The sequence below is a fragment of the Sordaria macrospora genome, chromosome 7, assembly GCF_033870435.1.
Source record: "Sordaria macrospora chromosome 7, complete sequence".
Classification (NCBI taxonomy): Eukaryota; Fungi; Ascomycota; class Sordariomycetes; order Sordariales; family Sordariaceae; genus Sordaria; species Sordaria macrospora.
In genome coordinates, this window is record NC_089377.1 from 1,923,011 (window position 1) to 1,942,103 (window position 19,093).

At 53.9% G+C, this 19,093-nt stretch overlaps 5 protein-coding genes across 5 annotated transcripts; 1 reads left to right on the top strand and 4 right to left on the bottom strand.

Moving 5' to 3' along the window:
* Window positions 1-16: 16 nt before the first annotated feature.
* Window positions 17-1,895, bottom strand: SMAC4_00665 (uncharacterized protein). The gene is made up of 2 exons (XM_003349729.2): window positions 1,345-1,895; window positions 17-1,268 (listed from the first exon to the last, which is right to left on the bottom strand). The coding sequence occupies exons 1-2, from the start codon at window positions 1,431-1,433 to the stop codon at window positions 68-70; spliced, it is 1,290 nt and encodes a 429-aa protein (XP_003349777.1). The 5' UTR covers window positions 1,434-1,895; the 3' UTR covers window positions 17-67.
* A 118-nt stretch (window positions 1,896-2,013) lies between these two features.
* On the top strand, window positions 2,014-6,279 carry SMAC4_00664 (uncharacterized protein). Its single transcript, XM_003349728.2, has 2 exons — window positions 2,014-2,687; window positions 2,740-6,279. The coding sequence occupies exons 1-2, from the start codon at window positions 2,514-2,516 to the stop codon at window positions 5,977-5,979; spliced, it is 3,414 nt and encodes a 1,137-aa protein (XP_003349776.2). The 5' UTR covers window positions 2,014-2,513; the 3' UTR covers window positions 5,980-6,279.
* A 1,010-nt stretch (window positions 6,280-7,289) lies between these two features.
* On the bottom strand, window positions 7,290-11,997 carry SMAC4_00663 (uncharacterized protein; the record flags this gene model as incomplete). Its single annotated transcript, XM_066089467.1, has 2 exons — window positions 7,290-7,479; window positions 7,574-11,997. 2 exons carry the CDS (start codon window positions 11,995-11,997, stop codon window positions 7,290-7,292), a joined length of 4,614 nt encoding a protein of 1,537 aa, XP_065947747.1.
* A 267-nt stretch (window positions 11,998-12,264) lies between these two features.
* On the bottom strand, window positions 12,265-14,854 carry SMAC4_00662 (uncharacterized protein). The gene is made up of 3 exons (XM_003349726.2): window positions 14,637-14,854; window positions 13,486-14,548; window positions 12,265-13,345 (listed from the first exon to the last, which is right to left on the bottom strand). Exons 1-3 carry the CDS (start codon window positions 14,820-14,822, stop codon window positions 12,915-12,917), a joined length of 1,680 nt encoding a protein of 559 aa, XP_003349774.2. The 5' UTR covers window positions 14,823-14,854; the 3' UTR covers window positions 12,265-12,914.
* Window positions 14,855-15,270: 416 nt separating this feature from the next.
* SMAC4_00661 (uncharacterized protein) lies at window positions 15,271-18,363 on the bottom strand (the record flags this gene model as incomplete). Its single annotated transcript, XM_024655922.2, has 1 exon — window positions 15,271-18,363. One exon carries the CDS (start codon window positions 18,361-18,363, stop codon window positions 15,271-15,273), a length of 3,093 nt encoding a protein of 1,030 aa, XP_024511053.2.
* Between the last annotated feature and the right edge of the window lie 730 nt (window positions 18,364-19,093).

The following is a 19,093-nucleotide window of genomic DNA, read 5'->3' on the forward strand; positions in this document are numbered from 1 at the left end:
GCCAACATCTATCTGCCCCCAAAACGTCTATGGGTATCCCAAATCTCTCCAACAAGACATGCCAGATTCAAGAACTCCTTCTCCTACCCCTTCCCCTCTCCCTCCCAAACTCCCGCTCATCAACCGGACTGCCCCTCCCTTTCGCCTCCTTAAACATGAAATACGGGCTAAAAACATCCACCAAATTATCCCACAGCCCAATATCATAAAGATTCTCCACATCCTTCAGCCTCCAAACGGCCTCCCACTCGCCCTCCCCGGGCAACCTATGGCTGGACCTCGGCGGCTTCCCATCGTCAGTCCTAACCATGACCTGCTCCGCCTCGACCGGCCACCTCGTCCACGCCGGCTCAACCTTCAAATCCTTCTCTCTCTGTCTCGAATCCATCCTTCGCTTATAAACCCCGCCCTCGTCCATCTCCGCCTGCCAATCCTGCCACTTCATGCTCTCGTTCGTCGTCGTCCCGCAGTACACCAGCCACAGATGATACCCCAGCAATCCCCAGACGAGGGGAGTAGTCAGCAGCGCCAGTAATGTAACAGATCCCATGGCCACGCCGGACTGCAAGCCCCAACTCCAGAGGACCAGCCACCTGTGAAGATCTAGCTCACCACTTTCCCATGCCTGGCGGGAAGTCCACCAGGGCATTAAACTCCAGTAAGGGAACCGCGCCTGGATTTTAGCCCGGATTATTTGCAGCCCAAGAACCCCGCCGTACAGTGTTAGGATGGCCGTGCTTAGTAGCAAAAGAATAAACCACCGCTGATTGTTGGCGCCCACGCAGTTATTGATGAATATACAATGATGGTCCATCCTCCCGATGCACTTCTTGCAGATACTGCAATGTTTGGACCTAGCCGGTTTGAGCAAGTGACAGGTCTCGCAGGTTGTGCCCGGGTGGAAGAGCGAGAAATCGTACGGGTAGCGGGCCATTTCGCGCACGTGCGTTTGGGGGTTGATGGTGCCTGGGTCCGTGAAGGCGGAGAGGTAGAGGAAGAGGTAAGGGAAAAAGATGGCGAGGACGCCGAGGGTTTTGTGAGTGGACGAAAGGTAAGGCCAGGCGTGGGGGAGGTAGAGGTATTCGCCTACTGAAAGCAATAAAAAGAAGAAGATGAGGATTGTCGGGTGTTGGTCGTACCAGAGGTAGTGGGCTAGACGGGTAACTGAGTTGGAAAGGCGACCGCCGGTTAGGAAGCCGTCGAGGGTGATGAGGCTGTTGGGGAGGTGGATCCAGATTAGGCGGTGGAGGAAGGAGATGGGTGTGTTTCTGTTTTGACCATGTTAGTGATGAGTTTTGGAATGACTGGTAATAATGAGAGGTGAAGGCATCATGAGATACGTACCGTAAGGCAGGTAGTCTGCCGAAAAAGGCCACAAAGGTCATGAATGAGATGCCAAGGATGACGGCGGCGATGATTGCGATGGTGCCCATGGTGCTGCTACTGATTCCTTCTTGTTTCCTTCACTTGTTGTTTTCCGAAAAGTGAGAATCATAATCCGGGCTGGCCGTACTATGTATGTATCGTGTTGGGCTATATCCGCCGGTGGACAAAATATGTTCAGTGGGTTGTTGATAAACTCAAGTTGGGTTCCCTCCTCGATTTTCTATGTGAAGGTCGCCCGCGGGTGTCTCGGCCAGCGAACACCCCTGTCAACACACAGTTGTTATTCTCAGGGGGAAACAGAGGAGGACTGAGGAATCGACTGCTTGCGTCTCCAGATGGGGGTGAGAAGTACTTGGGGGAAGAAACAAAGACATGAAGAGTTAGATATGAAAAACAAGGGAAGTGAAGAATACCATTACAAAAGTTGAGAGGAAAAAGGAACACATGTGAATGGACCCAAGATGAAAGGACGAGGTCAACTCAGCTCAGCTCGGACCCGGTCGTCGTCAATGCCAAGACTGTTGCGGTGGATGTCTAGGGGTGGGATTAGGGTTAGGGTTGGTGTGTTGCTTGGTCGCTTGCAACCACTGAGCTGTTCATTCCTGTCCCCGTGAGAGCGCGACGAGGGGTCAGGTCCACGCCAAACACGCGCAACAAAGAAGAGGGAAGACACGGCGGTTGACTGACTTTAAGATCGCAAGTGGAAGGTTCAATACCGATGCTGACATTGCTTCAATTCAGGCCACCATCAAACATCCATCACGCTTCCAGTTTTCTCCGTCATTTCCCTTCACTTTATCAACTTGATTGACTGGCCTACCGCCGTTTTTTTGGTTTCTCTTCAACCATACAATTTCACTGAGCTCAATGCCACAGTCGCAAAGTGAGGCCATCGCCAACTCTGCCAAACAGTAAATCGACCACCACTCAGCACCAATTGCCCACCATCGCTCTACACTCAAGCCCTCACTGTTTTTTTGGAACCATGGATTAAATTGTGTAGATGAGGCCCATTGTTTCGTTCTGCGCTCAAGCCCGAGTGACTTGAACACCTCAGACCCAGGGTTAGGGCAATAGCCTACAAGGTATTCCCCCGACTTTTTGGACCATATCAGTCACACCTCAGCATGCCGTCAGCCGGAATCGTCTACGAAGGAGTCCTGGCCAATGGGACTCCGGATGGCAACAACAACAACAACAACAACAACCAAAATCAATATGAGGGCACTCTCTTCAACGGTCTCAAGTTTTGGGTCGCCCAGAGAGTGCCAGGCCGCAAGTCCCTGATAGACTCACTCAAGGTATATGTCGCCTGTTTCTCTTTCTTTAGAAACCTACTGACATCCCACACAGGCCAATGGAGGGAAGAACGTCCTTCTTGAAAAACATGCAGATATTCTCATTGCAGACCATGTCCGCAAAAATGCTCCCGCCGGCTCGGTGTCATGGAAGTACATCACGGATTCCATCAGCGACGGTCAACTGGCCGACATGGACATTTACAGGATCGACCATTTCACTGCCAAGGGAGCACGTCCTGTAGGCTCAACCATGTCTATCAAGACCAAACGAACCCCCTATACAGCACAGGATGACAATATCCTCATTCACTGGGTCTTACAGAAGGAGAGGGCGGGCGAAGCCATCCGCGGCAACAAGATTTACATAGATCTTGCTGAAAGATATCCTCGGCACACATGGCAGTCATGGAAAGATCGTTTTAGCAAGCGGTACGATCGTCAACACAGGGATTCTCTGGCCGCGCTGCTTCCTCAGGGCTTTGAGCCGCCGCCACCACCACCTTCTCATGCCCCTGCGCCCGTCTGCAAAAAGATTGCCACGCCTTCCGTAACAACTACCACCGTGCACACACCGGCCCCGAGCCGTCCACGACCTCAACCGTCTTCGTCTGTTATCGCTCCCACTAGCAGAGTCCCCTTTACCAATGAGGAAGACAATATCTTGATCACATACATCAAAGAAATGAACCGCCGAGGAGAAAACTTGGATTCAACCATGATTTACAAGCAGTTCGCGGAACAACATCCGCATCACGGGTGGCAGTTCTGGCGAAAAAGATGGGTTGATCAACTGCAGGCCACAACGAACCTGGAGGAAGATGAACCTGCCGACCCTGTCGCTCCGGATGCTCCTGAGCCCAGCCTTCCCGAGCCAACCCCAAGGACTATCACTCGTCCCGAAGTCAAGGCGACGCCTAAGAGTGCTGATCAAGCCGCGGCTAAGAGGCGACTTTCAGCAGCCCTGAATAGAGCACGCCAGGAGGTCCCTACCAAGAGTTCACCTGTGCCTCCTGCAAGGACTACAATCGCAAGCTCTGCACACAAAAAGTCATCGCCTCGCTCGACGCCTTCGCGGCTCGAAGAGATGAAGAAACGAGCTCGCTTGCTTGGTGAAGAAAAGAAGAAGATTAAGAGTGCTTCTATCATTCAACGAGCATGGCGGTCTCATCAGACCCGCAAACAAATCCCATGGCGACAGAGTTTGGTATCATTTCAAGCTCATGCACAGGGTTATCTGACGCGCTATGTTTGTGCACCTGCCCTTGCAGAGTCCCAGTCCAAGCAACTGGGTGGTGAGGAGGCCGAGATGTACAGTGAAGATGAAGGTTCCATTGACCTTGGACAATCACCTGACGAGGAAATTTCCTCTGAGCCCGCACAAAATCCAAGAGAACACTTCTACACTTGGTTCAGCCTGTACAATGAAGGCCTCGAGACTAATCCGGTCCCTTGGGTCACAATTGGCGGTAAAGCTGTTGACATGTGGGATCTGTGGAGCGCGGTTACGGATCAAGATGCCCCTGCTCACGCACGGGACTGGGAAGAGATTGCCGAATTCTTGGACTTTGACTGGATTGCTAAGCCGGACGTGCCCAGCCAGCTGCAAGCAACGTTCCAGGAACACCTTGCTGAGTTTGAGAACTTCTACAAGGAGTATCAGAATACTGATCTTCCTGGGCTGGATCAAGAGACAGACGAGGACAGCGAGGAAGAACAGGATGAACAGGATGAAGAGGATGAAGAGGATGAAGAGGATGAAGAGGATGAAGAGGACGAAGAGGACGAAGAGGATGAAGAGGATGAAGAGACAGACGAGGACAGCGAGGAAGAACGGGATGAAGAGGATGAAAAGGATGAAGAGGCGGAGAACGAGGAAATCGAGGAGAGGGGAGAGGGGATTGATGCTGACGAAGCAGAAAACACCACACTACCTCAAGACCCCAATACCACCGAGTTTCGGTCTTCACCGCCCATCGTAGGAGCCGCCAAGTCTTCGGGGGGCTTAAAGAGGAACGTTGATCAGTTAATATCCTCCCCGCTGAGTAGCATGACTAGGAAACGGCTACGATACGATATGGATGACGAGGTACCAGAATCGCCACCTAAGGAATGGCGATCTCCGCTCCCACCGATCCCAGAAGTAGCTTCCAGGCCAGAGGAGGCTGCTGATGTTACCCTGGTAAACGAAGACGAGGATGACATTGCCGATGAAGAGATGCCCATGTTTGGAGATGATGAGGACGAGTATGAGGCAGCAGAGGAGGACAGAGAAGATAACGAGCATGCTTTCATTACGCAGCCACAACAACCTATACAGCCTACGGTGGAAAGGGCCTTGTCCCTTCGACCTTCTCCGGCCTCGAAATCGCAAGCAGCGCAGAAGAAGCCTGTCACTCAACCGAGCGCAGAGAGCGAAGCAGATTACATTCCCCCAGATGATGACGAAGAAGAAGTCTCGGATTCAAGTAGCGACGCCTTCGCCCCGCCCATCGACCCTCCCCGGCCTCCTCCTGAGCGAAGACGCCCTCCCGTCCCTGCCCCCGTCCCTGCCCCTCGCCCTTCCACGGGAGCAGCCCCAGTAGTATTTCGCAGACAACTTCCCCCCAGGGATCCTGTACCACCACCTCGTGTTGCCTCTCGCATCTCACCTCCTCGCTTCCGTCCTATCCCTCCTCTCGACCCCTTCGCCTCAAACAACAACAACAACAACAACAACAACAACAACGGAGGCAGCAGCAGCAACCAGAACCAGCAACGCCTTACCCGACCACGACCACGACCACGACCACGACCACGGCAACACCCCTCATACCCCCCAAACCCACCACCAAAAGCTCCACCCCACGGCGGCATCGTAAAAGGCCGCCACAAAGGCGTCGACATATGCTCCGAAAACCCCCTCACCCTTCGCGACCGCTACATCTCGCTAGGCTACAAAAAACGACATTGCGCGCGTGGGGTGCTAGCCACGACGCATGATCCCGTCGTTGCCGGACGGGCGATCCATGCGCTGGCGAGTGAGGATGGACATACACTTCCCCAGAATGTAGCCGGGATTTGGACGCCGGAGGATGATGCGGACTTGAAGGAGGTGGAGGAGTGGGAGCAGAGGGAGAGGGAGAGAGTGGAGGAGGACAAAGACGAGGACGAGGACGACGATGACGACGAGGAGATAATTAAGGAGGGAGAAAGGCTGAGAGTGAAAGAGGTGGAGAGGAGGTTGTTGGAGAAACATGGACGGTTGAGGATGGAGTTGCGGAGGGATTTTTTGAAAAAGTATGCTTTGGCGTAGAGATGGACTAAAGGGACGGGGAGAAGAAGGAGAAGCAGCGTCGGGAGGGACGGAGGGAATTTGGAATAGTAGGCTTATTTGGTGATGGTGGTGGTGGTGGTCGTGTTGGATTATTTGATATTATTGTTGTTGGGTTACCTATTGCACGTGTAGGCTTTGGAGTTATTTAGGAAATGACCGAGGTACCAAAATCATAACTGGACGGACTTATTACATACGACGAAGAAGCAGTAACTTGGAGACGTTAAAGCGAAGAGGTAAGGGACAGAGCAAGGCATTCAACTTATTGTGTTCATGAGATTTATCTGTCCTTCCCCATCTATTTACTTATATACAGGTGGTTACGAGTAAGCATGACAGATATGTTTCAAACGGATGATTTGCAATTACTACCGAACAAAGCGCTAAAGTACTAGAGGTAACGGGGATTCTCTCCTAGTACCCAATTACCCACCTGCAGGTAGGTAAGGTAACGTGATGCAATCTCCATGTTTGTTTTTTCAATTTGTTTCCTTCAACATTTAATGATATTTGCCTACTGCTTGTTCTTCGTCACACGACTAGACCTAGACTCAGGAATAACATCAGAAAATTCCTTGTCAATATTGACCTTGATAATGTCTTCCAACTGAGGCCGTCCGGATGCTTGAGTGACACTGCCCGTGTGAGTACATCCACGAGTATCTCCTCGGCTGCTTCCCACCGTCCTCAGGTCCCCCAGTCGTCCAACTGCATGCTGGTGGCTGAACAATACGAACTAAGTTGTGTGATCAGGACTGTGTGTCTTCAGTGTCTTCAGTGTCTCCTTCCCGCTCTCCACTCCTGACCCTGATCCTTACCCTGATCTTGACCATGACCCTGATCTCGATCATCCCGATCCCGGTATCCATCACCTCGCCCATTTGCGTCGTTCAGGTTTCTTCCACGCCCTTGCTCAACGTCAACCTCAACCTCAAGCTCAAGCTCCAAAAGCGATTGCCCCCGCTGCAGAATACGAAGAGGAGCAAAAGGCCGAGTCGTCACTTCTCTCCCATTAGACGTACGATGATGATGATGATGATGATGATGTCTCTCCTGAATATCAGTTGCTTTTCCCTTCCCCTTTTCATCTTTTGTCGGCCTTCTCCTTCCTTCCCCTCGCACTTCCCGTGCCCCTGACGATGACAGTGTATAAGGGAAGGGAGATGGGGAGGATGTCGACATGGACGACCGTCCCGCTCGCGACGGTGGATAGCGGGATGCAGAAACAGTTGGAGAGCCCTGAACGGATGGTAGCGGCGTTGAAATGGCATCCGCAACCTGATTTTGAGTTACGTGATGGGTTTGGGCTGGGATTCGGTGGGCGCGAGCGGGGTCGGGGTATGATGGGGCTTCATGCCGTCTCCAGATATTATCTTGATTTCTCGTGATATCCGGGTGAAAAGGCGACATCGGTCTGATGGTTTGGGTTTGGGCTTGGGTTTGGTGTCGATGGTGATATTGCTGTCGTCGTTGCTGTTGCTGTTGTTGCACTCCGCCACCAGAAACACCCCCGTTTTGCTTCCCATTGAGGTTCCCATCCCCCTTCCCCTTCTCACCTCGGTCAAGTACAAACCCATAATCCATACAAGACCCATCCTCCAAACCCCCCGGTAACTCATCATCCCACTTCCCCTCATGTTCCCTCCTCCCGAAACCCCCATTCCTCGCATACCCTCTCCTTCCTTTTCCAGGATTATACACCACACGGTATTCATCCGCTGGATTCTTCATCATTTCCCACCCGTCCTCATCCACATCCTCTTCCCCGCCCTCATACCCATCCTCATACCCATGCTCATCGTCCGCCTCCCCCTTCGTCTTCTTCGTCATCCTCTTCTCCTTCGGCCCAGGCCCACGTCCAGGTCCCGCTCCAAGGTCAATGTCCATCCAATTGCTAAGGCCAGCTTGGACTTCATGTTCATGTTGGTGGAGATCTGGACCATGACGATTGCGGCTGGCAGGATGGAATTTGGGGGTGGTTAGACGTTCGAGGGAGGCTTGGGAGGAGGCGAGGACGGCGACGGTGGATGCGGGGAGGGGGAAGGGGCCTAGTTGTGAGGAGGAGAGTGAATCTGGGGTGTTGGTAGGATTTCCGGTGATGGGAGTTTCGATGATGGGAGTTCCGGTGGTAGATAATGGGGTGGGGTTTCCGGTGGTGGTTGTGGTTGGGGTGTTGGTAGTTGGTGTGCTAGTAGTTGGCGTATTAGTAGTTGCCGGTTTAGCAGTTGGTGTACTGATGGTGGTTCTGGTAGTGGTGGTAGTGTTTCCGGTGGTTGGGGTAGAATTTCCCGGAGTGGGAATTCCAGAGGCGGTGGTACTCGTAGAATCTCCGGTGGTTGGGGTAGAGTCTCTGGTAGTGGTATCTCCGGTTGTGTCTTCGGTAATAAATACGGTGGCTGCTATAATGGGCTGTCTGCGGATTTGAAGTAAATCGCGACTACCTAGCAGCTCGTACGACCGGCTAGAACTTGGTGGTATGCTTTCTGATGACTGGGGGAGGACAGACCGGGAAGATGAAGACGAGCCTGGGTTGGGAAGCTTGGGGATAGGTAGAGGGAACTGGAGGGATTTGCTGATGATCGATCCGAGTGCTGATTTGGTTCTAAGCTCATAATTATGGCTGCGGTGATGGCGGGTGTTGGAGTTCAAGTGGTCTGCATTAGAAACAGACGTGTCATTAAAATGTGGGTGTGTCGAAGGTCCCGGCTGTCCCGCTTGCTGTCCGTCATTTTTGGAGTGATGGACTCTGTCTGGAGAATCCCAAGGGGGGAAACGGCTGAGATTCCACGCTTCTTGAAACCAGGCCTGCAATCGAGCATCGGCGCGTTGGAATAGAAAGCTCGTCGAGAAGTGCTCAGGAGTGATATCAGCATCAGAATCAGCATCAGGTTCGGTCCCAACTGCTGGTAAACCCCCCGAACGTGATGAGGAGAGCAGCGATTCGGGTCGACGATGGCGTATAGAGGTAGAGGGAAGTTGGGCAGCATCCGCCTTTGTGTTCGAATTGGCCAGATGGCCGTGATGGAACTGTTGGTTGTGGTCTTTGTCAACCTCTTGTACTGAAGGACTCAGATCAGGATCATCGGGTCTTTTGTCCAAACCATCCTCGTTATGGTCGTTGCCGGGAGGGCTATTTCCCGATGAGGCAGAAGTAGTAAAGAGGGGGGCAACGCCGTCACCAGGACCATCATGATCGTCGCTGTCATCCGAATATTCGCTGTCATCCGAATCCTCGCTGTCAACCGAATCCTCGTCGTTGTCCGGAGACTCAGCCTTCGAAAGTGGTGCTTCCCCATCATTGCTAGAATCCTCGCTCTCATCATCACTCCCATCGTATCCTTCTTCTTGCTCTTCTTGCTCTTCTTGCTCTTCTTCCTCTTCTTCCTCTTCTTCCTCTTCTTCCTCTTCTTCCTCTTCTTCCTCTTCTTCCTCTTCTTCCTCTTCTTCCTCTTCTTCCTCTTCTTCCTCTTCTTCCTCTTCTTCCTCTCGCTCCGTTGTTTTGGTTTTTGTTATGGTATCGATGGTATTGCCATGCCCAGTTGCAGTAGCAGTAGCACCACCAGCAACTCTATATCTTCTCCCCTTAGACTCGAAAATCTCCTTCCAAGTAGCAACCCCCGAGTTGGAGCTGGAGCCGTGACTGTGTCCGGGCTTGGGGGCCGGTGTTGGGGGGATGAGGAGCACATCCTCATCATCCTCATCATCCTCATCATCCTCATCATCATCGTCGTCGTCATTATCGTCGTCGTCATTATCGTCATCGTCGTCATCATCATCTTCCTCATCATCATCCTCCTCATCATCATCCTCATCATCATCCTCCTCATCATCATCCTCCTCATCATCATCCTCCTCATCATCATCCTCCTCGTCATCATTATCCTCCCCATCATCCTCATCATCGTCGTGTTCGTCGTCACCATCTTCCTCCTCATCGTCGTCGTCATCATCGTCGCCGTCGTCATCATCATCGTCGGCGTCCTCATTATCATCGTCGGCGTCCTCATTATCATCGTCGGCGTCCTCATTATCATCGTCGGCGTCCTCATTGTCGTCGTCGTCGTCGTCGTCGTCGTCATCATCGCCGTCTTCGTCATCACCGTCGTCGTCTTCGTCATCATTGTCATCATCGTCATCATCGTGGTCGTCCTCGTCGTAGTTGGCATCGCCGCCACTGCCAAGGTATTGTTCAATGTCAAATCGAACGCCGCCCCAGTCGTCATCATCATTGTCCTCCGCATCGCCATCGTACTCTTCGTCGTTATTGACAGCGCTGCCAATGCCAAGGTATTGGTTAATTCCAGGTTGAACGCCGCCGCCGCCGTCGTCGTCGTCGTCGACATCAAGAGCACTGCTGCCGCTGCTCTCGCTCTCGCTCTCGCCGTTGCGGTGTTGTGCGTTCCCACCTACACCTCCAAATTGTGCTTCAAGGTCAAGGACATCATTACCATCCAATAAAGAGAGGTAGTTATCGGGAGTTCTGTCTGGAGAGAATATGCTTGGGACATGGATGGTGTCCCTGTCGTTCCTTCCAGACAACGACAACGACGAAGTCTCACTCACTCTAGACGGACGAGCAGGATTAGCATGACCATCACCACCACCACCACCAGCCGTAGCAGTGTGCGTAGCAAGAAATCCCCGCCTGGAGTCCAGGACAGGATCCTCCAAGAGAAAATCCAAGAGCGAGCCCAAAGCCGAATCCAAAGCCGAACGTGAAGGCGAAGGCAGATGTGGATGTGGATGTGGACGTGGATGTGGACGTGGATGTGTTCCCACAACTCCAACTCCAACTCCAGCTCCCCACTGTGTAGAGCTAGCTTCCTGTTGCCCCTGTTGCCCCTGCTGTCCCTGCTGTCCGTCTCCGGAAGAGCCAGACGCATAGGCAGACGTAGAGGTATAAGGCTGGATATACTCCCTAATCCTCGCCAGGTTGAGGACGTGTCGGCCGGGAGAAGTAGGATTAGGGGAAGTAGATTGATATGAAGTAGGTGAAGTAGATTGATATGAAGTAGGTGAAGTAGATTGATATGAAGTAGGTGAAGTAGGAGAAGTAGGACCAGCACGACCAGCAAATCCACCACCACCACCAGCAGCAGTGGGTCTAGACGTAGCAGTAGCAAGAACTCCCGGTCTGGAGTCCCGGAAAGGATCCTCCAAGAGAAAATCCAAGAGCGAGCCCAAAGCCGAATCCAAAATCGAGGCTGATGTTGAAACCAACCGCGAAGACGAAGGCGGATGCGAATTCAAAGGCGGATGTGGATGCGGATATAGGTGTGGATGTGGACGTGGATGTATTCCTAGAACTTCAACTCCCCACTGTGTACCAGCTCCCTGTTGCTGTCCGTGTCCACCTTGCTCTCTGTCTCTGTCTCTGTCTCTGACTCTGGAAGATCTGGAAGAGGCAAAGCCAGATGTATAGGGAGAGGTATAAGTATAGGTAGGGGTGTAAGCCTGGATATACTCCCTGATCTTTGGCTGGTTGAGGATGTGTTGGCCGGGTGAGGTAGGGTTAGGTGAAGTAGGAGAAGTAGGTGAAGTATGTGAACATAGAGTAAGTAAAGTAGCTGAAGTAGGTGAAGTATGCAAAGTATGCAAAGCAGGTGCAGGAGGAGAAGGCAAAGTAGAAGTAGGTAAAGCAAGGGCAGGAGAAGCCTCGACTTCCATTCTAGCTGCCCTAGTTGCCCTAGCTGCGTCGAAGGTAATAACGGGTTGGACTCGTGCTACGGACGAGGACGGGGACGAGTACGTGGAGATGGCCCAGTTGAAGATGTCGTCTTGTTTGCGGATGTCGAGGGAGAAGTAGGGGGGTGGATGGTGATGAGGACGGCGGGAGAGGTACAGGGGGCCACAGGGGGCGGGTCCGGGTGTGCGGGTGGGAGGGTCGATGGGGTTGTTGGCTTCGTCGATGGGGTTGGGTTCGTTGACGTGGTAGTTGAAGGCGTTGTTGCCCCGGCCCCTACCCCCATCAGTGGACATGTCTGGAGGAGACGCCATCGTTGAAGTGGAAGAGTTGAAAGAGCTGGGAACTCTGGGAATTAGCTAGGTAGATCGTCTCGGTGGTGTTGATGAATTTGGAGTTAGATAGATGATGAAGACCTACTAGACAGACTCTAGGTAATCGAGCGGGGAGGAAGGCAGGTAGGCAGGCAAGCAGACTGGAGAGACTGTAGATCAGACCGCTTGGAGAACGCTTGGAGGAAGAAAGAGAGCGAAAAGAAGGAGAGTCTGGGAAATGAATGTCGTCTAATTCATTAATATTTGTAGGTCTCGTTCAGTTCAGCTCTGCAGAATGATTTGGATAGTATCAACGGGCGGTGCCTCTCAGAAGGATGATGCACTGGAGAGAAAAACGGAAGAGGGGGAGGAAGATGAGCAACAGAACGAGAAGTAAGTAGGTATGTACCGTAGGAATTCGAGTAATCCGCCGAACCCCAGGAGGCAGAAGTCCGGTAGCTGTATGCCCTATCAGCCCGCATATGCCAGCATATGTCTCTGTCCAGATAGTGAAAACTGAGGGTGACTGCTCTCAACGTTAACTTTCATGCATTTGCATACACAGGACCGGCCTGATCCTGCCAACTACTTGCACAGATCTGCCCTCTACCCGCCAATTAGAAAAGGGGGGGCTTCGGCGGATTGCTCGAATTCCTACGGTATGTATGTTCAGGTAAGCAACACACCCTGCCTCTCCCCCTCTGTGCCCTCTCCCCTCTCTGCCCTGTCCCCTCTCCCCATCTCTGCCCTGTCCCAACGCATCGCTCATTGCAGATATGCACATCGACTCACGCATACACCGACGTAGGTGCATCTAGGGACTCAGCACCTATGGTAAATCCCCACATATCAACACCATCCAGCCCAGGCCAAACCATCGCCGATGACCCATGACCACAATTTCACCGTCCCCCAGACTAATGCTCCAAAGCACTCTCAAACAGCCGTCCCAACTGCTCCCTCTCCGCCTGCAACTCCTTCGCCAACCCCGGCGCCAACATCAACACTCTCGCTTGCGGGATCGTTCCCTCGACCAGCTGCTCGACATGTTCCCTTCCGAAACCGAGGGCCTTCAGACCAGCGGGTTGATCACCCAAGTCAGCGAGGAACTTGGCGATGGCCTCAGCCAAAACCTCACCGGCGCTCTCGCGCTTGACATTGGAGATGTCAACTCCAAAGGCCTCGGCGGCGGCCAGGTGACGGTCCGGGTTAGAAGCTGCGGTGAAGCGGAAGACGGCGGGGGCGGTGACGGCCACGGAGACGCCGTGGGGGATGATGGGGTGGGGGACGTCGTAGCCGGCGTGTTTGTAGGAGGCGATGTTTTGCGAGGAGATGGGGTAGGACATGCCTGGTGTAAGTGTTAGTGGATCATGGCAATATAACGTAGACATGGAGGGAGAACGGGGATGGAACATTCAACAAATGGGAAAAGGGGCCAACATAGGTATGAATCATATACGACCAAAGGAAAAGGAGTGAATAACTCACCATGACACAAATGCACCCCCGCATTCCCAAACCCTACACCCGCAAGCGTAGCAGCAAGCAACATCTCGCTCTGCGCCTCCGCATCTTCCGGATCCTTCACCGACCGTGGCAAATACTTGACCGTCTGCCTCAAGGCGTTCAGCGAGAAAATATCGCTAATGGGATTAGCGCCCTGATAAGCCGGTCTGAGAATGGGGTTCGTCGGCCTCGGCGTCCGCTCATTAAACGGAATAGCCGTGTAACTCTCCAGCGCATGACACAGCACATCCAACCCGCTACTGGCCTTCACAGCGGATGGCATCGTGCGCGTGTTCAACGGGTCGCAGATCCCCAGCGTAGGCTTGAGGTTACGGTGCGCGATTCCTGTCTTGGATTTCTTGGCTACTAGGTCGAAGATGGCCGTTCCCGTTGTCTCGGAGCCTGTTCCGGCGGTGGTAGGGATGGCGATGAGGGGGTGTAACTTTCTGTCCACCGGACGCCCCTTTCCGAGAGGTGCGTTGACAAAGTCCATAAAGTCGGCGTCTTTGTAGACCGAGTACAGGTTCATCAGCTTGGCGGTGTCGATGACGGAGCCGCCTCCCACGGCCAGGTAGACCGAGTAGTCCCCACTGGTGCGGGCCCAGTCGATGGCGGCTTTGACGCTGTAGTCTTTGGGCTCGACTTGCACTTTGTTAAAGATCTTGTACTTGATCCCCTCCCGGTCGAGAGACTCGCGGACTTGGCGCATGGCGTCGAGCTGTTCGACGGTTGAGTCGGTGACCACGGCGACTGTGCCGGACCCGATGTTAAGGTTGGCGATGTCCATGCCGACTTCTTGAGTGACGCCCGGGCCGAAACGGATGGATGAGGCGGCCATCTCGAAGGCGTACTCCTTCAGTTGGGAGGTATCTTGGGGAGTGGCATAGCTGCGTCGCTGGGACTGGGACTGGGAGTTCCGGTCATTGTAGCGGGACACGACTGATCGGGTTTGGGACTGGTGATAGCCTGGGTTGGAGTGGCAGGGACAAGATGGGGGATGAGCATATTGAACTGTCTTGAGCAGGTTGACGGCTCTGGCTGCCCTCTGTGAAGCGTGAACTGTCAGTTAAGACCTACGTCACTCGTGTGTGTACTCTGCGTTGTCTCGGCGATATATCATTAGTTTGACTTACACTAGGCACAACACGGATAGCTGCGCTCATGTTTGTGTGCTGAATGTAATTGTTTCTACAACCGTTTGAGGGAAACTGTGAAGGGCAAGAATATCTGAAATTACAGTTTCCTGCAAGGAACACTGACCGTGAGAAGTCCTGGACGACACTCGGAAGAGGTGAACCATCTTGGGCGCCATGGTTCATCACCTCGGTTCCCCTCCTTTACCCCAATCTTCCTTCATCTCCGCAGGAAAACGGCTAGTGGTTTCCGGGAGTTAGTGATCATGAGGGGAAGTGCGGTTGTCGTTAACAATTGTTCCCGGATCTACATCGAGAGAAATGCGGGGTAGACATGGTCATTCCTTGGTTTGCTGGTGGTGCTCCCTTGCCCCTGAACAAGTCCCCATTCCGAGATTTCTCCAGCAGCGAACATTCACCATTCGCCAGGACACAGTTTCACCACATAGTTGTAGGCAATGAAATTGGAGCCAATTGAATGAATTGCTTTCGTCAAGAATATCAGTGCCACAATACCGCCCAGCCAACCAAGATTTTATTGAACCAATGATCGCATACATACAAAAACACAACACGCTAGACACATGTTCCCATATAGCCATCCATCACATACAATCATCACAGAGACATACATTTAGTACACCTCAAGGACATAGCGACCATCCTCCTTAAGCCTCTCAATCTCCTTGCGGGGGTCAACCTTGCGGCCGCTCCCCTGAGCCTCAGCAGCAATGGCCTCCTCGAGCACGGCAGTGACATCAGGCACGGGCCAGGTAGGACCGCAGAGGTAGAAGGAGCCCTCCTCCTGGATATAGGCCTTGACGATGTCGGTGACGGTCTGGCGCATGCGATCCTGAATGTAGATCTTCTCGGGCTGGTCGCGCGAGAAGGCGGCGCCGAGCAGCGTGATGACGCCGGCGTCGAGGTACGCCTCCCACTCCTCGCCGTAGAGGTACTCCTCGCGCTGGTGGCGGGAACCGAGGTAGAGAAGGATGGAGCCGATCTCCTTGCCCTGCGCCTTCTGCATAGCGCGGTACTGGACGAACGCGCGGAAGGGAGCGAGACCGGTACCAAGACCGGCCATAATGAGGGGGGCCGTGTCCTTGACGGGGAGCTTCATGACCGAGGGCTTGACGGACGCCGTAATGGTGGCGCCGGGAGCAAGGCCGGAGAGGTAGCGAGTGGCGTGGCCGTAGCGGGTGCGGCCCTTGGTGTCGACCCAGTTGACAACGACGATCATGAGAGTGACCGAGTTGGGGGTAACAGCCTGGGCAGAGGCGATGGAGTACTCTCTGCGCTTGAGCGGGTCGACGATGCGGACAAGGTCGCTGAAGTCGGGGTGGGCCGACTTGAACATGTCGAGAACATCGACATAAGTGACAGTATCCTCCTCGGTAAGACGCTTGAACTCGTCGGCGCCCTCCTTGCTGCCGAGACGCTCGAGCTTCTTCTTCTCCTCCTCGTCCGTGGCGAACTGGGCGAGGGACTCGAAGAAGCGCTTGGGAGGCTTGCCGAGAATGTCAACGTTCTGGACGAGGGACTGGTAGACGGTCCTGGTCTCGAGAACGGCGGGATCCTCGCGGGAAGGAACCTGGACAAGGTCGTCCGCGTTGAGGCCATAAGCCAGGATGAACTGGAGGACCTGCTCAGGGTCGTTGTCGGCGTGGATACCAAGAGCCTCACCAATGTTGTAGGTGAGACCCGAGTCACCAAGATCGAACTCAATGTGGAAGATGTTGCGATCATAGTTGGTGGGGGTAAGACGGCGATTTTCCTTGACCTTGATGGTGTAGGTCTTGACGGTGAGGTCAGGACGGAGCTGGTTCTGGGTGCCGTAGGCCTCCTTGAAAGCGAAGCCCTTGGCAGCAGACTGCCAGTTCTCGAGGCTGGAGCTCTCCTCTTCTTCCTCCTTCTGGAAGGCGACGAAGCTGTTGGGCTTGACGCTGTCAACAAGGGGAGCAACAGCACCCTCAGCCTCGGCCCAAGTGGCGGGCACCTCAACCTTGCGAACGGACTGGTCAAGGGCGTTGACGGCCTCGGTCAGAGCGTCCTGGTCAGTAGAAAGGGAGTCGAACTTGGTGATATCGGCACGAGCAACGCGGAGGAAGGCAACGTCAACAACGAGGCGAGCCTCCTTCTCGAGAGCAGGAGACGAGGAAGTGTCGAGAACGTAGAGCTCGACATTCTTCTCCTGAATCTCCTTCTGGGCAGCAGCAGGGATGCGCTTCTCAAGCTCGTCCTCCTTGAAGCTGGGGAGACGAACAATGAGCTTGCCGCCGGCCTTGACACCCTTGACAATAGCAATCTCCTTGAGGAGCTTCTCCTCACCAACGAAGACGACATCGGCGTTCTCAACAGGGTAGGGAGCCTCGATGGATCTCTGGGAAACCCTGATGTCGGTGCGAACAACACCACCCTGGACGAGGTTGTCGTAGGTCTGGTGAACATAGACGTTGCTGGACTGCTCGGTCTCGAGGAGCTTGCCAACGGCCGCAGGAGAAGCGACGGCAGAGGAGTTGTCGACATCCCAGAAAACGTACTGCTGGGCCTCCTCGACAGCGGCCAGAGTGAAAGCGACGGGCTCAGTCTCACCCTTGCTGGTGAGCTTGTCGAAGATGGAGGAGATGGAGCTGGGAGTGTGGGCATCAGTGACCGCATAACGGATATCGACGACCTCGGGGGCCTGAGACAGCTTCTCGGTAAAGGAGACAGCAGTGAGGACATCGGAGTAGAGGGCAGACTGCACGTTGGCATCCTCGACGGAGGCAGCATCGGCGACCTGGCCGAGAACGGCAATTTGCTGAACGGAGGCAGGGAGAACCTCGAGGAAAGCCTCCTCGACGAAGGGGCGGTAGACACGGACGACAACAGTGCCAACCTTCTTGCCATCGGCGGCCAAAGCGGTAGCAACCTGCTTGGCAAGCTGGGCCTCGGCGCTACCGAAGACGACAAGGACGGTCTCGGGAGCCTCGTGGCCGTGGTACTCGAAAGGAGCATAAGAGGTGCCGAGCTCGCTGTTGAAGGCCTTGAGAAGCTCAACAACCTTGCCGGCGGTATCCAGCCTCTTGTTGAGGGCAGCAGCCTCCTTGGAGACCTTGGCGTAGACATGGGCAATGTGAGCCTCGCCGAGGGCATCGACGACCCTCAAGGACTCCCTGGCGGTGCGGATACCGTCGTAGATGTGGAGAGTGGGGAGGACAGAAGCCAAAAGAGTGGCGAGCAGAGACATGTGCTGGACCTCATAGGCAGACGAGCTGGAAACGAGGGCAAGACCAAGGTCCTCGGCGATCTGAAGAGCGGTAGCGTAGTCGGCACCGAGGCCATCCTGGGCGTTGTAGTCGGCAGCAGCAACGTGGGCGACGAAGGGGCTGGAGACGCCATAGAGAAGGGCGAGCTGGTCGAGGGAAGAGCGAAGGTGACGAAGGCTCAACGACGGGGCCAGGAGAGTCTGGGGCACATGGCGCTTGGCCAAGTCAAAGTCCTTGGAGAAGATGTAGCCAAGGGCAAAAGCACCGGCACCGGCCCTGGTCTGGAGAGGGACAACGGTGGTGGTCTCACCGTGGACGTTCTTCTCGTTGGCCTCGGCCCATTCCTTCACGGCGACATCGAGGTCGAAGGTATCGGGGGAGTAAGAGAAGATCTTGTCGGAGAGCTTGTAGGCAGTCTGCTGGACAAGCAGTTGGCTGGTGACATAGGTCGGCCCGGAGATGGAGGCAAGAGACGGCATCCTGACGTGTATTGTTATGGTGGTGGTGGGAAGGGGTATCGATAAGAATATCAATTAACAAAAAAAGAGAGAGATGACGATGCCCTTGAAGGTGAATAAACACTTCAAGAGGATGGATTGTCACGCGCAACGACGTATCAACGCAGGAAGCAAAAGAAACAAAATAACCGCTTCCTCGACGCAGATATGATGTTGACACGGAGGGATGAAAAAGAGAGAGATGATCGTCAAAGAAATAAGACGGAGGTGAGTCAAGTAAGAGAGAGAAAATAGCAGCTTTATTACAAAGCGAGCTCCTATAACACACTAGAGCGATTCAAGATTCCGGGATGGATGTAAGTTGACCAACAGCAGAGAGTATCAGAGCACCCCGACTGCCTCCGTTTCCGCAGCGCCGGGACAACCCAATCCCATCAAGTACAGTATCACCAATTGTAATCCCCCACGGACCTAAGGCGTCGTTGTGGTGGTCGCAACTCAGTGAGAGGGTGTTCATCCCGCGACTAACAAAAAAAGATAGCCTTGAGGCAGTCTGAAGTTGCCGGTGTCCGAACACTGCGTGCGATTGATGTCGATTGCGTGATTCGGTCTAACCACTTAGGGTTAGTTGCCGCACACCCCGAGTTCCAGGCGAACATGGACCGGCCGGCTGTCGGTGGGATCACGTGCAGTGGTGGCAATTGCAATTGCGATTTCTTGATGCACTTTTGCGCCAGCTCCGTTTTCGGCA

Excerpts from the sequence above, each read along its gene's own strand:
- SMAC4_00665 (XM_003349729.2), bottom strand. The coding sequence starts at position 1,433 with ATGGGCACCATCGCAATCATCGCCGCCGTCATCCTTGGCATCTCATTC. Across the intron at positions 1,269-1,344 it reads GGCAGACTACCTGCCTTACG|AAACACACCCATCTCCTTCC; the intron begins GTACGTATCTCA and ends TGGTCAAAACAG.
- SMAC4_00664 (XM_003349728.2), top strand. The coding sequence starts at position 2,514 with ATGCCGTCAGCCGGAATCGTCTACGAAGGAGTCCTGGCCAATGGGACT. Across the intron at positions 2,688-2,739 it reads CCCTGATAGACTCACTCAAG|GCCAATGGAGGGAAGAACGT; the intron begins GTATATGTCGCC and ends CATCCCACACAG.
- SMAC4_00662 (XM_003349726.2), bottom strand. The coding sequence starts at position 14,822 with ATGAACCATGGCGCCCAAGATGGTTCACCTCTTCCGAGTGTCGTCCAG. Across the intron at positions 14,549-14,636 it reads CTATCCGTGTTGTGCCTAGT|AGGGCAGCCAGAGCCGTCAA; the intron begins GTAAGTCAAACT and ends CACGCTTCACAG. Across the intron at positions 13,346-13,485 it reads GGGGGTGCATTTGTGTCATG|GCATGTCCTACCCCATCTCC; the intron begins GTGAGTTATTCA and ends CACTTACACCAG.